This window comes from Tachysurus fulvidraco, chromosome 8 (genome assembly GCF_022655615.1).
Source record: "Tachysurus fulvidraco isolate hzauxx_2018 chromosome 8, HZAU_PFXX_2.0, whole genome shotgun sequence".
NCBI lineage: Eukaryota > Metazoa > Chordata > Actinopteri > Siluriformes > Bagridae > Tachysurus > Tachysurus fulvidraco.
In genome coordinates this window covers 7,487,923-7,506,125 of record NC_062525.1, presented here as the reverse complement: position 1 = coordinate 7,506,125, position 18,203 = coordinate 7,487,923, and the positions used below count along the sequence as shown (strand labels likewise).

Genomic DNA, 18,203 nt, shown 5'->3' with positions numbered 1-18,203 from the left:
CACAAGAAAAATACATTTTTTGATCTTAAGAAAACATTTTTTTGGAGATCACAAGAAAAGAATAAGTTGTCATCTTGACATTTCAAGTTATTATTTATTAATTTCTTTTGGTGATCTTAAGACCTTTTTGAACTTGAAATAATCTCGTAGACATATAACCACCACACACTCAGACACAGATACACAGACAGACAGACACACACAACAGACACGCAGACAGACAGACAAACAGACAACCAGAAACACGCAGACAGACAGACAGACAGACAACCAGACACACACACACACACACACACACACACACACACACACACACACACACACACACACGCACACGCACACGCACACGCACACACGCACACAACCAGACACACACACAGAGGCAGACAACCAGACACACACACACAGGCAGACAACCAGACACACACACACACACAGGCAGACAACCAGACACACACACACACACAGGCAGACAACCAGACACACACACACACACAGGCAGACAACCAGACACACACACACACAGGCAGACAACCAGACACACACACACACACAGGCAGACAACCAGACACACACACACACACAGGCAGACAACCAGACACACACACACACACAGGCAGACAACCAGACACACACACAGGCAGACAACCAGACACACACACAGGCAGACAACCAGACACACACACAGGCAGACAACCAGACACACACACACACACCGGCAGACAACCAGACACACACACACACAGGCAGACAACCAGACACACACACACACACACACACACCGGCAGACAACCAGACACACACACACACCGGCAGACAACCAGACACACACATTACACAGGCAGACAACCAGACACACACACACACACACACACCCCGGCAGACAACCAGACACACACACACACCCCGGCAGACAACCAGACACACACACACACACACACACACACGGGCAGACAACCAGACACACACACACACACACACCGGCAGACAACCAGACACACACACACACACACACACACGGGCAGACAACCAGACACACACACACACACACACCGGCAGACAACCAGACACACACACACACACACACCGGCAGACAACCAGACACACACACACACACACACACACACCGGCAGACAACCAGACACACACACACACACACACACACACCGGCAGACAACCAGACACACACACACACACACACCGGCAGACAACCAGACACACACACACGCACACCGGCAGACAACCAGACACACACACACACACAGGCAGACAACCAGACACACACACACAGACAGACAACCAGACACACACACACACAGGCAGACAACCAGACACACACACACAGGCAGACAACCAGACACACACACACACAGGCAGACAACCAGACACACACACACACAGGCAGACAACCAGACACAGACACACACACAGGCAGACAACCAGACACACACACACACACAGGCAGACAACCAGACACACACACACACACAGGCAGACAACCAGACACACACACACACACAGGCAGACAACCAGACACACACACACACACACACAGGCAGACAACCAGACACACACACACACACACAGGCAGACAACCAGACACACACACACACACACACAGGCAGACAACCAGACACACACACACACACACAGGCAGACAACCAGACACACACACACACAGGCAGACAACCAGACACACACACACACGCAGACAACCAGACACACACAGGCAGACAACCAGACACACACAGGCAGACAACCAGACACACACACACACACACACAGGCAGACAACCAGACACACACACACACACAGGCAGACAACCAGACACACACACACACACAGGCAGACAACTAGACACACACACACACACAGGCAGACAACCAGACACACACACACACACACACAGGCAGACAACCAGACACACACACACACACACACACAGGCAGACAACCAGACACACACACACACACACACACACAGGCAGACAACCAGACACACACACACACAGGCAGACAACCAGACACACACACACACAGGCAGACAACCAGACACACACACACACAGGCAGACAACCAGACACACACACACACAGGCAGACAACCAGACACACACACACAGGCAGACAACCAGACACACACACACACAGGCAGACAACCAGACACACACACACACAGGCAGACAACCAGACACACACACACACAGGCAGACAACCAGACACACACACACACAGGCAGACAACCAGACACACACACACACAGGCAGACAACCAGACACACACACACACAGGCAGACAACCAGACACACACACACACAGGCAGACAACCAGACACACACACACACAGGCAGACAACCAGACACACACACACAGGCAGACAACCAGACACACACACACAGGCAGACAACCAGACACACACACACACAGGCAGACAACCAGACACACACACACACAGGCAGACAACCAGACACACACACAGGCAGACAACCAGACACACACAAAAATGCCAGCATCCTAACACACAGGCTTTTCCACACCACCTCACTGTGCTCAGACTTAACTGTTTATTTCACTTGTCCTCTTGTTAATTACATCTCTGTGCATTTTCTTTCTCTCGCTCACTTCCACACACAAATTCTATCAGCCAAACTGCACTATTTCACAACACCACCATTAGCAATCGTTTATAAAACAATTAAGAAGCGCCGTGTGGATTCATGGCTACGAAAGCCATCCAAGACAGTTAAATGCATCGTGTATGTGTTTTCAAATTAGAGCAAAATGGAATATACTACAACGAGCTAAATGAATCGAACCTGCCCTGTTAAACTGAAGTATAAACAGCAGAGAGATAATTACTTGGTCAATTTGTTTTGATAAGACTGATCTAAGATGCGTCTCCAACGCTATATTTATAGCTTCTGAACTGCATTTCACGTCGTTCGTCACAAGGTATTCAAATATTCCACGATTATGCTAGTAACAATTTAGACTCCATGAGCAGAAAGGAATCCTGTTTAAACCTGATCTGTCCATCTCTCTTTCTTTCTCCATGGATGATTCTCTGGGAGAAGTGAGAGACTCACACAGTATTTAGTGCTGCAGAGATCCATGTGACATGACACAAGCAGACAGTTCGTTTGTGCGTCATAACAAATCCAGCTGGTGGACAACCTGCTGCTCTCCAGCTGGCATAAACATGATGCAGAGCAGTAACGAGAGGCCACACACACACACACACATATATATATATATATACACACACACACACACACACACACACACACACACACACACACACACACACACACACACACATATATACACACACATATACACACACACACATATACACACACACACACACACACATATATACACACACACACACATATATACACACACGCGCATATATACACACACACAAACGCGTATACACACACACGCGCGCGCATACACACACACACGCGCGCATACACACACACGCGCGCGCATACACACACACACACACGCGCGCGCGCATATACACACACACACGCGCGCATATACACACACGCATATACACACACACGCATATACACACATATACACACACGCATATACACACACACACACACGCATATACACACACACACACACGCATATACACACACACACGCATATACACACACACACGCATATACACACACACACGCATATATACACACACACACACACACACGCATATATACACACACACACACACACACACACACACACACACACACACACACACGCACACGCACACGCACACGCACACGCACACACACACGCACACACACACACACGCATATACACACACACACACGCATATATACACACACACACACACGCGCATATATACACACACACACACACACACACACACACACACACACACACACACACACACGCACACACGCACACACGCACACACGCACACACACTCACACTCACACACACACACACGCATATACACACACACACACACGCATATATACACACACACACACACACACACGCATATACACACACACACGCACGCATATATACACGCACACACACACGCACACACACACACACACACACGCATATACACACACACACACACGCATATATACACACACACACACACACACACACACACACACACACACACACACACACACAGGCTTTATTCTGTCTGAATATGACCTGGTAATCGGCAATTTAATCAGTTTAAATGCTTATAGGATTTCTTTGGATTATCTTTCATTTTTCTGTTATACTCGCTTACAGTTAAGTCACTATAAAAATCTCCAAATATCTCCAAAATTTAATACAAATCCAAAAAGTTACAATTTTATTACTAGAAGAACACACTAACACCCTCTTTGGGCATTTCTACACTTATATACCAGTCCACACTCACAACTGAGCCTGGACTAGTTTTTTTTTTGTTGTTGTTTTTTTGCGAGACACTCATGTTAGTGTTCACAAAATGATCAAATATCGAATTGTTGTAGTGAAGTCGAGTGGAATACTGAATTATAGTGCTGGATTATAAACAAATACTGAATTGAAATACTGAACTATAACCAAGTACAGTGCCAGTATTCCGATCTAATCCTTTACTGAATTATTATAACTGTGAATTCAGATCAAACTCGATCATTAGTAGTGAATTCTAATTAATTACTGAACTGTTGTATTAAATGATCACATACTAAACATAATAAATAAATACATAATTATAGTTGCAAATTTCTTCTGAACCCTAGATTCACTGTTTTCACTATGTTATGCTGTTGTGTTTTTTTCCCTCCCTGCAGTTCTGGCTTCGTACAGGAACACCTGAGAATGAGGAGCCCGCTCACGTACAAGCAGATTTTTAGCCATGAAGGTCTGCGAGAGCCGTGCATTTTTCATGAGGCTGTGAGCTCATCTCCAAACTTTACATGCTCATTACTAGTTTAATTTTGACAGGAGAGCAAAGATTAAACAGCAGGGAGGAAATAAAGGAGGGGAATAAAAACAACACGGGCTCCTCTGACATCACTGCATATGACTTGTCAGCATTTCAGGTAGGATTGTTAAGGACGTCTACTGAATTACTTATTAATGCACAAAGAAGCTGTAATGAAGCGCTCATATCCTATAATGAGATGTCTGAAACCACGGTTGGTGTACAGGAATGAGAGCGTATGCGAGACTGCGTGTGCTGTAGGTGCGGCTTACCTTGGCCCTTATGATTGACCTCTTTGGCACTAATGACTTTGTTGATGACGCTCTGGAGAAAGTCGTTCTCTCCTGCCACCCTGGGTGAAAAACGGGAGATGTTCAGCTGCCTGTGGCGGATGGCGTCATCCAGCGCAAGCCTGGAGTTCACACACGATGACGGGCAACACACCACAGGAAGGGAGAGAGGCGGGAAGGGGCAGAAAGAGAGCCAGCAATAAAGAAAGACAAACGGGGAAAAATAAAATAAAATAAAAAAAAAAGCAGAGTGAGGAATGAAGATGAGCAGAATGTGAGGAAGGAAAGCAGGATGATAAAGGGAATGGGGGAGGGAAAAGAGAGGAAAGACCAAAACAGTGATGCAAATACCATGACAGCAGACAAAAGCCATTTTGTTAGCATACAGTGATCAAGGGTGGGTAATAAAAAGAGACACAGAGAGAAAGAGAGTGCAATTTAAGAGACATGGCCACTCCACTCTGAGCCCTGACAAGACACAAGCCTGAAGAGACATGTCCTAATGCTGGACAAGAAGCTGCCCTGAGGGTGTGTGTGACAGCGGCTGAAACTCATGTCCCCAGCACCAGAAGGACCTACCCTCACATCTTAAACAGGACACAGACTCAAAGTGAGAGAGACACACAGTAACAGGGTGCTGCTATAGTGGAACACTAACTGTGTGTATTCTACAAATGAGTAAAAATGTAACTTAGTAAAAAGCGTAAAAGCTGGAAAATGTTAGTGTCAGAGCTGAACATATGGAGAAAAGTGTGTGTGAGTGTGTGTGTGGCCGAGAAAGCACAGGAGCCAAAAGTGCACGCACTCACACACAAAAACAAAGACATTTCTATTTCTAGAAAAGAAATCTTCTGAAAAATCAGACTAACATTTGTGGGCCTAAAAAATCAGCACACCACATATGTGCATGAACAGACACACCCTGTTCTAGCAAGATCCAGCTTTTTCAGCCTGCATAACATGCACGTAGCTGGAAGTTGCATTGTTACAATATATTCTTAATGCAAAACAGACTGATCAATAAAAACACATACACATGGGTACACACAGAGGTATTAAGTGGTATTGCATTCACTTCCAGTTAAATAAAATATCTTGTTTACAATATTCTTAATTTAGCAACCAATCTGGGTGATTGGCGCCATTCATTCATTCATTCATTTTCTACCGCTTATCCGAACTACCTCGGATCTACTATCTCAGGCGTCATCGGGCATCAACACCCTGGACGGAGTGCCAACCCGTCACAGGGCACACACTCTCATTCACTCACACACTACAGACAATTTTCCAGAGATGCCAATCAACCTACCATGCATGTCTTTGGACCGGGGGAGGAAACCGGAGTACCCGGAGGAAACCCCCGAGGCACGGGGAGAACATGCAAACACCACACACACAAGGCGGAGGCGGGAATCGAACCCCCAACCCTTGAGGTGTGAGACAAACGTACTAACCACCACTAAGCCCCCCCTGATTGGCACCAGTAATTTTAAATGATATATCATTGAGCAGCTCACAGCTTTAAAGATGACAATTCCTAGTGGTTATGTTTTGTTTCGACGTGAACACCTTGGACTCATGGTCCAGTCTTATTTTAAATCTGATGCAGGGTAAAGAGGGTAAATGAAAGAAACAGTCTATTAAACTCTGTAAAATTATAAATAAATACTTAAAAATAAAGTGACGCAAAAACCATCTGCATGTCCATAATTCACAAATCAAAAGTGTTCGGTAAAACTGGATTAAAAACAGTAGCAAAGTAAAACCTTTTTAACATCTAGTGAGTCAGAATATGACTGTATGGAGAACAAAAAAAAGCATCCAATGATCTTCAAGTTCCTCTTTTCAATTTCAAATGTCCTAGAAATTCCTAAGCTTACTAACTAGGAATCACAGGGCAGGAAGTGAGATTTGTTTAAATAAGGATGTGAAGGAAGGAAGTGAACAGTGTTACTGTTCTACCTTTGAGGTGCCAAAAAAAACCCTTTCCAAGTAGAGAGAAACCCTGAATTCGATCACAAATATGCTATCGGTTGACAAGGATCACGTTTCGTACTAAATGTGCCCTTTCATGGACTGAGGCTTGTGAAGTTACAGATCAAACTTGATCTCAATTGGAAACTAAATCAAAATAACGGATGTGTTTGACGTCTCATGCCCCTTTTCCCCATTCTGTGCAGTGGTTTTTCAGCTTTTCTTTATGTTAAAAAATAAAATGCTCTTAGTGCTCCCACACATCTCCATAGTAAGGAGTTAAATATCCAAAATGCTACAGCTAAACCGTAAATATTGGCACCTATAGTACCAGCCTAACAACCTGCTGATCTTTGTACTGTTATTTTATACAACTATGCAGTTCCTGGGCTTTAAAAAAACTTTAAATCCTGTCAGCTTTATTCTGACACATAACTTCAGAAATATCTAGACTAAACAAGAACCTGAGAGCGAAAGATCCTCAAAGGCTCAAACGTTTGTTTATACAAACTTTCCTCCCAATCACCTTTTAGCCTTAATTTCAAAACTGTAGGCTGTCATCAAAACCAATCTCTGAAACAACTTTACCTCAGAAAAAGACTCCAGTTCTATGATAACTACCGTTTTCTGCCTTTGCAGGAATTGACCTGCACATCCTCCACACTAGACTGCTCCCAAAACTACATGTCCAGGGAAACCAGATAGGTTACAGACTGATACTGATGTATGCTTTACAGTAACATCTGAGAGAATGCATCTTATTAGAGGAATGCATGATGGCGTAATTGCTTCCCGTCTTATCCAGGACTAGAAAAGGTTAAGATGCAAACAGGCAAGTGGACTAAAATAGTTTCAATTAGAGTGAGAACCCTGACAGAGAAAGGGTTAATCGCTCCTCATGGACAGGAGTTAATGAGCTCTGCTTAATTGAGCCAGGAGGTAACAAGCAGGAACAAGTGGTCCAGGCTACAGTTAATCACATACCAGGAGCTTCAAACCACAGAAAGCTTATAGCGCGTGTGACCCAGAACGAAGCCCGATGCACGGGGCAAGATTTAGGAGACAACTTTCAGCTCAAAACACATTAAACATCTGTTCTCTATCTGTTATGTACCGCTTGATGGCTGAAGTGAAAATTGCAACAAATTTTTGTGTGCTTAGAGAACTCACATAGCTCATGGCTTCATGGCTGTGTTTAAAGTCCCAATGTGTTTTTAGAAACAAACCAGAAACAGAGGTGACTATATTGACCCAGAAGCCATAAAGTCGGATATTATCTGATGGTCCCCGGCGGTAGACTTGTAATTAATTTACTGTTAAATGACACTTCTTAAAAAAAATTATATATTACTTTAAAAATACAATTTTAGAAAGAGTTATCAAGATGTTCTGTCATCAAATGGCACAAATTACTTTAAAAACTTAATCATACAGTTTATAAAGAAGGCAATTATAAATCTACCTTAATAAAGGAATATGGTATGTTTTTAAAGGAAATCCCAACCTTTAGGATATAAATATACAGCACCCATTATGTCTCAACCAAACAGTGATTGGAAAAGGGAATGCTGTTGTAAGAAGAAACATTACATAAGCCAAAAACACTAACCGCACAATAACAATCTATGTTTGCTGTTACTGAGTTGTAATTGTAGAGCAAATAGTAACAGTGTGTTTGATTCAACAAAAGGCTTAGTATAGGTTGAACCAATCCTATTTATGGAGAATGTTTTGTTTTTTTTTCCTTTGGTGTACTACTAGTCCAAAAACTAATTGTGTTTTCTTCAAATAATGCAACACTCCATGTAGCATCTGTGTGGCAATAGTCCATGATGTCCATTAGGGTGAATTCATACTCACGGCTGAAAAGGGATGAAGTGCTGCTTGTCTTCGTCATCCATTTTGCCTGTGATGATATCGGTGACATCCATAACTGTGAAAACAGAAGAAAAAAGAAAAGTTAGTGCAGAACAGGATGTAGATGTTCTGTGATTGTTTGCCTGCTTTCACAGAAGGAGGCGATTTGACTGATGTTGCAGTTTTTGGACATAATGATTGTCTGGCAAGCAAAAGCTCATGGTTACTTGTGGGTTATGGAGGCAGCAAGGTGCTGATGAAAGTGCCACTACTGAGGTGCCATTTTATTCAGCTTCTCGGAGAGAAATTCTTTTTAAAAAGGTGAAGAGGAAGGTGAGGAGGATGGGAGGTGTGGGGATGAAGCTTTTCTCCTTCCCACTTCAAAAATCTATTTGATGTTGAAGCTGACAGTTGCACATCCTCCCACATTCACCTCCGTTCCCACATGCCTGGGGAAAAAACACCACTCAAGACCACATCAAAGAGTGAATGTTGTCTGTACACCCTGTCAGATTATAACACCATAACAGTATATACTGTACAGGGATCTTAGGGATGTAACCAAACAACACACATGACATTATTCAGATTGAATAAATGATGTCATACATGGATACAATAAGGGGGCACGGTGGCTTAGTGGTTAGCACGTTTGCCTCACACCTGCAGGGTCGGGGATCTATTCCCACCTCCGCCTTGTGTGTGTGGTGTTTGCATGTTCTCCCTGTGCCTCGGGGGTTTCCTCTGGGTACTCTGGTTTCCTCCCCCGGTCCAAAGACATGCATGGTAGGTTGATTGGCATCTCTGGAAAATTGTCCGTAGTGTGTGAGTGAATGAGAGTGTGTGTGTGCCCTGCGATGGGTTGGCACTCCGTCCAGGGTGTATCCTGCCTTGATGCCCGATGACGCCTGAGATAGACCCGAGGAGTTCGGATAAGCGGTAGAAAATTAATGAATGAATGGATACAATAAAAGATATAAACAGGATGCTTCAATGGATCCTAGAGCATCTAGCTGAATCCAAACAAAGTCAGACATGAACTTGAATGTACAGCATTAATTTATACCATTCATCCTTAGTAACCGCCTGATCAGGTCATGGAAGGTTAAATTTGACTGCAAATGTTTTATATATTGGAAAATACATCCAGCTGTAAACAATGGAACAAATATTGGAACAAATAAATGCTTTAAGAAGCCCTATACATACTTCTTGTTTAGGCCACACCCACTTCAAGTTTAAATCTGAATAGTAGTGAATATATGGAGCACTAAACAGATGCTGGGAAACCTAAGCATATAAAGATAGAAATAATGGGGTTTTGTTACACCTCTAATGTATCCTAAGCACGTTAGATGCATTTTGGTGCCTCTGAACGCATTATATACAATCACACCATAAAGCCTGACAAATTGGCTGCGCAGAGAAGAAAGCAATCACATTTGTGCCAATGAGCACTCCAAGATGAACCCACTGAGTTCAATCTCCTTTTTATCGGACGAAGAAACGAGGGCTGATTTTCTCTGCTGATGAGCAGTGGGCTGAGAGCCAATCTAATTAGTTTACTGTGGAGCAGCCATCTCTGTCACCAGGGAGAAATAACTCCGGTTCCTCGTTCTGTTCCTGTGACCTCTGATTATCAAAATTTTTTTACACAAGTAGGCGAGAAGCCTCAAAACAAGATTCTTTGTTTACACTCTCTGTCACACACTCGTGAGCTTTTCAACAAGCCATCAGACAGATACGGTTGCTGGACCTCATGCTAACCTAACATTCATAATCTGTAACACAAAGGCATCTAAATTTGTCCAGAAATGTAAAGGTCTGGGCTTTAAATCATACCAAAGTGAATTTGGGTATCCACATACATTTGAAAAATCAAAACAGAAACGTGTGGGCGGAGCTACAAGTAATGCGAGCCACTGATTGGTCTAAAGCATTGCATTTAACCACTGGCTCTGGCAAGCATGACCTTTCTGCTCAAGAGTTTCTCTCTTTTCAAACATTTTTAGGCAGCAGATTCCTTTTTGAGTTGGCTGAAAACACGATGACTGAAGCAACAGACTTAACCTAGAACGTCACTGGAAATTCTGCCACAAGAAAGAGCTTGTATATTTGTATAGTTATTGTATTTTTAAATTGTCTAACCGACATTTGTACTCCAAAAGACCTGAAATTTCAATAAAAGCAATGGCTTCCTTTTTGCCATTTACTGTTGGTGCATCTTGCAGTCAAAACTCTAACTTATTTCACATCAGACAATATTCAGTTGATGTTTCAGCTTCAATGGAAATCAAGTTCATCCCACAATCTCCAGAGTAGCAGTCTTACTTTAACTTTAAAGTTTATGCAATGGGAGACCGGTAAGGTCCAAAAGGCAGGTGCTGCATTTATTATATAGATAACCAAACACCAATGCAGCGTGTTCAGTAATGACATGGAAAATAACAATTGTTCAAAAAGTGGGAAATCTACAGAAGTCTACAAAGTCCGCAGAACATCAAAAATCTATAAAGCCTACAGGACATTGACAGATTCTTGGATCTATATGAAGTTTTCTGCCTCAGAAGAAGTGCAGAATCACTGCGTACCTGCCACTCCAAAGGGCCTACGGAGTCCAGACGTCAGCTTTTTAGTGTTGTTGTCTCGCAGTTCCATTCGACCGACTCGGACGATCTGACAAACAAAACTGATTTTCTCCCGCTTCAGATCCTCGCTGCCCAGATCCTGTACAGCAAACACAAACACACATCATCTCATTACACCACAAAACAAGTAAGTGGCCTCCACAGCTCTGAATATGAGGACAAAAGAATGCTTCTGAAAGAAGAAAATTGGAATCTCCAGTACGCTTTACGCAGATGTGCCAAGATCAAGTGTCTTGTTAACACTAGTTTATTTCTTGTCTTGCAGGTTGACAGGGGAATGATTGATCAACTGATTGGACCTTTTCCAGAGCGAGTAAACTTCTGCCAAGTGGGCTCTTATGCAGAGTAAATTGTAATGCCCTAATGGTGTCTGATTGGTACGGTGCCTAATTTCCTGTATGGGATACGGTGTTCACACAGGGATGCAGCTGCTGCTTTCCAGTGATGCCACTGGAAAAAAAGTGGCTATAGAATAATATACTATATAATATTCGAACAATATTCTAATCAATAACGAGTGACTATGGCTCTTCATGAAATCTGGGATGCAAGTAGTTTTAATGTTCTGATTCCATGGTCTCTTGATTAAGGTCTAATTAGTGTGCCACAATACTGTAATCATGATGTTTATATAATAATAAAAAATAAAAAAAAAACACAAATTAAAGTCTGACTTCATAAATACTATAATTACTCAACTGGGACACGGTGCTTTCGCCGGCTTGATTCTTTGTCTAAATGTTTAGCTGAATTTCGAGAAAGGGAACTATTACTATAGCACATGTGACATTTATTTAGAGCCTGAACATTTAAAATACACAGAGACCTTAAGCATAAAGAGGATGTGTGTGTGTTGTGTGTGTGTTGGGGGAGTGTCACAAGGAAGTGATCTGAATGAAGTCTTTACATTCTATCACAACAGACATGAACTTAGACTAATGAGCAAAGAGCAGAAGAGTCTGAGATGATACTCACCGTTAACACGGCTCGCAGGTTGTGAAGCTGATCGATGTCTTTGACCAGACCAGAGCTGGACCACCGGACAAGGTAGTTCTCACTGCAAAAGAAGAAAGAAAAATAGTCAGAAGGGATTCTTTTACACGACATAAATTCAAATACAAAATCACTGGAGACTTCGCTGCCCCAGACCTCCTCCTTCACCCTCCTCATCACTGCACAGTATACTGAAAGATCCCGGTCCTGAAACTTCTCAGTGATTGTGTGTAATCTTTTTTTAAATGAAAATGCTTTTTATATGCAGGTAAACAGGAATGCTAATCAATGTTCAGGTTGATCAGCACACAGACTTCACACAGGGTGAACACATGTGATCTCTCTAAATGACAAATATTTCTGGATTCTCATATTTAAAGAAAAAAAGAAAAAGATTTCTGAAGAGAGATCGGGTTGCGTTTATCGTACATGTTCGATGGAGTGTTAATCATTTTTACATTTTGCCAAAAGGGTTTGAGAGAAGATACTAAATTCAACTGTTTAGGGCTCTGGGTTGTTGATCGGAGGATCAGGGTTCAAGGCCCAGCACGGCCAAGCTGCCACTGCTGGGCCCTTGAGCAAAGGCCCCCAACCCTCCCTGCTCCAGGGGTGCTGTACCATAGCTGCCCCTGCACTCTGACCCCAACCTCCTCAGTTAGGGTATGTGAAGAAATGAATTCCACTGTGCTGTAATGTATATGTGGTGGTGATAAAGGCTTCTGTGTCCGTCCGTGAGTCCCCCCCCCCCCTTCTAATTTTCCTGTTTTTTTGTTTGATTTTTTAAAGAGTAGGCAATTTAATTGTGTGCAATTTTTTTTTGCTCCATTCAACAATTGTTGCCAGTTTCTGATAAATTGCAATACTTATTGACCTTGTTAAATAAGAGGAACAAAAGAATGTCCAAACCACAGGAAGTCATTGTCTCTCTCCAACTCCACCCCATACATTCACACACCTCCAGTTTACATATGTATTTCTAGACATGATATGCTTTGTGGCTTGTGGGTGTGTGTGTGTGTGTGTGTGTGTGTGTGTGTGTGTGTGCGTACACACTCTGTTTTAGGAACTGGGTTTGTTCCTGTGTCCTGGTTTAGGTGTGCACTTATTAAGTGCTGAGTGTGTCTCTGAATGAATTACCTGATGAATTTGAACTCGCTGGGGTCGTAGAGGGACATGAGCACCTCGGCATCCTCTCCGATCTTACACACCACGTTCTTCAGAGTCACAAACAGAGCAAAGGATGGAGTGGAGGCAAACTTGGCCTGTCGACTCAGATCCAAATTCTGTTTCTGAGACTAAAGGGGGTTGAAGAGAGAGAGAGAGAGAGAGAGAGAGAGAGAGAGGGGGGGGGGGAGGGGGGGGAGAGAGAGAGGGAGAGAGAGAGAGAGAGAGGGGGGGGGAGGGAGAGAGAGAGAGACTTTCTTTAATATGGGGTGTTATTTTCACATCTCACACACGATTCAATGTCCCTTTAAAAATAACTTTTACAAAGAACAAAGAAGAACTTCTTCTGATCAGCTACAAAATTTCATGCATCACTTTTTTGATTGCAGGTTTCCAGACTGGTAGCTCTGGGATAGCAGCTTCTTTTTTGCTCGGGTACAAACGCACAAAGAGCATGAAGAGTGTGTTTTTCACAGTGATCTCAATGCCAGCGCTCACACCACACAGGTGAGCTAATTACAAAGTCTTTCTGCCTAAAACAGAAGCTGAACATTTACATTTACATTTACGGCATTTAGCAGACACCCTTATCCAGAGTGACTTACAACTGAGCAACTGAGGGTTAAGGGCCTTGCTCAGGGGCCCAGCAGTGGCAGCTTGGTGGACCAGGGGTTCGAACCCATGACCTTCCGATCAGTAACCCAACACCTTAGCCACTGAGCTACCACATCCCTCAGCATACAGCGCTGCACCACCATATGATGGCAAATTTAAAACTTTAACTGGAAATAGAGCAGTGGTGGCCAACTAGCCAGAGACCAAGAGCCACATTTTTTACTGTGTTACCGCAAAGAGCCACATCATACACATGGGCACACATGAACATCACCCTTTTTTTTCCTGCCATTTTGAGAGCAAACTTGACACAAATTGTTTACTCAAATGATCTTGCTCCTACTGGGAAAGTATTTTCATCCCACTCACAAAAATACCGTATTGAACTCAAGCGAAGCGAACACGCACGTTAAAAAGATAAAAATACAAACTTCGATATGAATGTAAGAGCCACATGAAACCGGGCAAAGAGGCGTGGGTTGGCCATCCTGAATTAGAGCCATACTGCTCCTATAACACACACTAGTAACTTTTTTTTTTAATTCATTACTATTGTTGCATTAGCATGTTGAAAGGAACAACCTAGGACTATCTGATAAAGCCTAAATAAATAAATAAATAAATCGTTTGACAATGGATCAGTAAACAAGTATTATGAAATCTCACAAGAATTAGTAAACTTGTAAACCCCTTTTCTGAGTCGTTTTAAAGCCCCGACTACATTGTATGAGAAACTTAAAAACAAACTAAAGAAACTTAAGATGCCTTAGAAAAAATAACCGGCACTAAATTCTTACTTCTTGAATGTTCTTGTGTAATATAAACACAGCAAAGGATGCAATGAATAAGTGTGTAAAAAGAAAAAAAAAAAGTCATATCAGCTGTACACTTCAGCCTGTTCCTAAAGCAGATACGGAAATGGAGATCACGCGTCAACCACAGACCGACCGCACATCTGAACTTAGCTAAGCTTCACTCCTGTCTATTTGTGAGTCCTGCATTTCAGATTAGACCCCACGAGTGACGCTGCAGGGCGAGTGCGTACACATGCGTATGCATACGCTGGTGAAAAAACAAAGACACGGAGAGTGATGGTAAACCTCAGTGAGCATGCACAAGAGTACGCGTGGATGTGAGAGGTTTCGAAGCTGATCTGGCAGACTGAAAGCTGATCTTGTCTCGTTCTCCCTCGCTGAACTCGGTCGGTCAGAGAAATAAGTCTCGTTCCATCAACAACACTGTTTCACAACAGAGGGTTGCACAATTTCACACGGTGACTAACACAAAAAAAAAAAAACCCACGAACTACACATTTCTGTTTAAAAGCCTAGTTTAAACCGTAGACGAGAAATAATTATGGAAATGAGGGTGTTTATTAGAACTGATCATATCTTTAAGCATGAATTGCTTTAACTCTACTAGCCTTGGGTATTTTCCACATGCACTAAAAATGCAGGTTAATAAGAGGACACATGCTTTATGCAACAGATTCTGGAAAGGAAATTACTCTGGTCCCCAAACCCTACTTTCATGCTGCATGTTAATTACAGACCACCACTTACTACAGAACACCTTAGATAGCTTAGATACTCAATACCAGTCTCTAAAAGACCTTTAATACCTGTTCATTATTGATAAAAAGGTACGTCTCTACGTTTCATTGCTCAATATCATTCTAAAAAAAGAAGAAAAAGTTAGTACTTCTATTTGCATAAAATATTATTCAATAATTATTCTTTAAACAAAACAACGCAGATGTACAAACTGTCAATCGAAGCATTCAAACGAGCAACGATGAAGAAAACTTGATGAAAGCATGGTGAGATTTGAAACAGATGAAATTATCAAGTAATTAAATGAAAGCTTTATGTATTAAAACAGGAAAAATAAAAAAAAAATCATCCCAGGTACAGCTGTTTTGTCACTTTTACACAAGTTACCATCACAAATATGTTGAAGTAATAACACACAAATAAAAAAATAAAGAAAGGTTAAAAGAGTATTTAAAGGCTTCTTCGAGCACGTACGAGCCCAAATCTGAGTGTGTGTGAATCCGCTGGGTTTCTGAAGCCTTTTGTTTTTGTGTGCTTGTATTAGTTTTTACCTTCTCCTCCTGAATACGTTCTTCGATCTGCCTGGATGCAGCCTCGTGGGCTCGGAACAGGTTGATGGTGCTGGTAAGGTCTGGGTCCAAAATGTTTCCGTCCTTATCCCTCACCACCAGATCCAGATCCAAAACCCTGACGAGCAGAGCAGAGCAGGACAAAGTCAAGAAAGGGGAACGCCAACAGAAAACAGCCATCTGAAGGTGTGCTGATTAAACACAATAGCCAACAGGCCAAATGAATATTCCAGCCATTTTAAATGTATTATAGTGCAATGTTTCCCCGTAGGTATTAAGATGTACTAGGTATTGTGAGTGGAATCAATAAACAGACACCAGTATGGACTAATTTCCTATAAACTAAAAATGTATTAGTATTACCTTCTATCTGGAAAAACAAGCTGACAGTGCAACATTTTGGAAAAGTTGTACAAGACAATGTTGAATTCATTTAAATCCAATGCTAGAACCAGAATCCTCTTCTGATGTAAATGACGCCGGAGAGCAGGATTATAAATCACCTGGCCACCTATTTATTTATTTAACGGCACCTTGAAATAAATGGAGTGGCAGAACGTGTCTTTCACGCTCTCCTCAAACACATTTATCACTCGCAGTGCTGTGTCGGAACAAATCCTTCGCTTGAACCGCGTCTCTCGTCGTGAGGTGGAAGTGTCGACCATTTTCAATCAAGTAGCTTGTAATTCTAACCAAATTCTTTAAACATATTTATTTACACTTTTTTTTTTTTTTAACACGCATCACTTGTTCACACTAGCTGTTTAATAAAACAATCCATCCCTGGGTATAGAGGTAAGCTCCTCTTACTGCTCAGAAAACTACTCTAAATATCCAGCTCTCTTAAATGAAAACACGGTTATTTACTTTTTTTAAACAGATGATCAGTGCGATTTTATCTTTGCTTCAGGGGATTAATCTGTTGTTATATAAATAAATACATTTAAACAATAACTAATCAGCTTTGTAAGCCAAAACCATCAGCATGTAGAAGGGGATTGTTTCTGTTCCAGTCTACATTTAATTTCAGGGTTACTAATTACTGAAATGCCTCGTAGGCAGAGTGCAACCTGAACGTGCTCGGAATGTCTTGATTTACGTAACGCTCAGCGCTCTAGGTGAAATTCCCTAAAAGCTGCAGCGTATTTATGCAGACAGAGCGGCTACGAGGGTTAGTGCGGCTTGCGTCACTCTGGGTTACTCTGTCCATGAGCTCTCCGGTACTGCAGGTGGCGCTATTAAAATGACTAAACTGCTTATTTGGTTGCATATTTACAAAAAAGAAAAAGAAAAGAAGAGAATTAAAGCACAGGTGGTGCAACGAGACCAGGAAATAAATCTAGCTGCTTCCTGGAATGAATCAGCCCGGACCCACCTCTCCTTTTTTTTTTTAAAAGGACCAACCGCAGCCCTGTTTGCATGGCATTGAACAGAGCTCGAGATCTGACGCATGCAGTCTGTTTGCTCTTCTGTTATGTCACCGTTTGTGGGCGCGAGCTAAACGATGTCTGTGTATGAAGTAGTAATAGTCGAGTCACAGTGAAATGAAACAAGTTGGACGCCAACGTAAATCTCA

At 42.4% G+C, this 18,203-nt stretch overlaps 1 protein-coding gene across 2 annotated transcripts in view; it reads right to left on the bottom strand.

The window, feature by feature from the left end:
- dock1 (dedicator of cytokinesis 1) overlaps positions 1 to 18,203 on the bottom strand; it is a 261,452-nt gene that overhangs the window by 202,244 nt on the left and 41,005 nt on the right. The window contains exons 7-12 of one of the 2 annotated variants that reach the window (XM_027132789.2): positions 16,610 to 16,745; positions 13,864 to 14,021; positions 12,709 to 12,790; positions 11,677 to 11,812; positions 9,089 to 9,161; positions 5,234 to 5,373 (exon numbers count right to left, since the gene is read on the bottom strand). In XM_027132789.2, coding sequence (XP_026988590.1) covers positions 5,234 to 5,373; positions 9,089 to 9,161; positions 11,677 to 11,812; positions 12,709 to 12,790; positions 13,864 to 14,021; positions 16,610 to 16,745 — 725 coding nt within the window. The remainder of the gene's footprint in view (positions 1 to 5,233; positions 5,374 to 9,088; positions 9,162 to 11,676; positions 11,813 to 12,708; positions 12,791 to 13,863; positions 14,022 to 16,609; positions 16,746 to 18,203) is intronic. The other variant, XM_027132790.2, reaches the window with a different exon arrangement.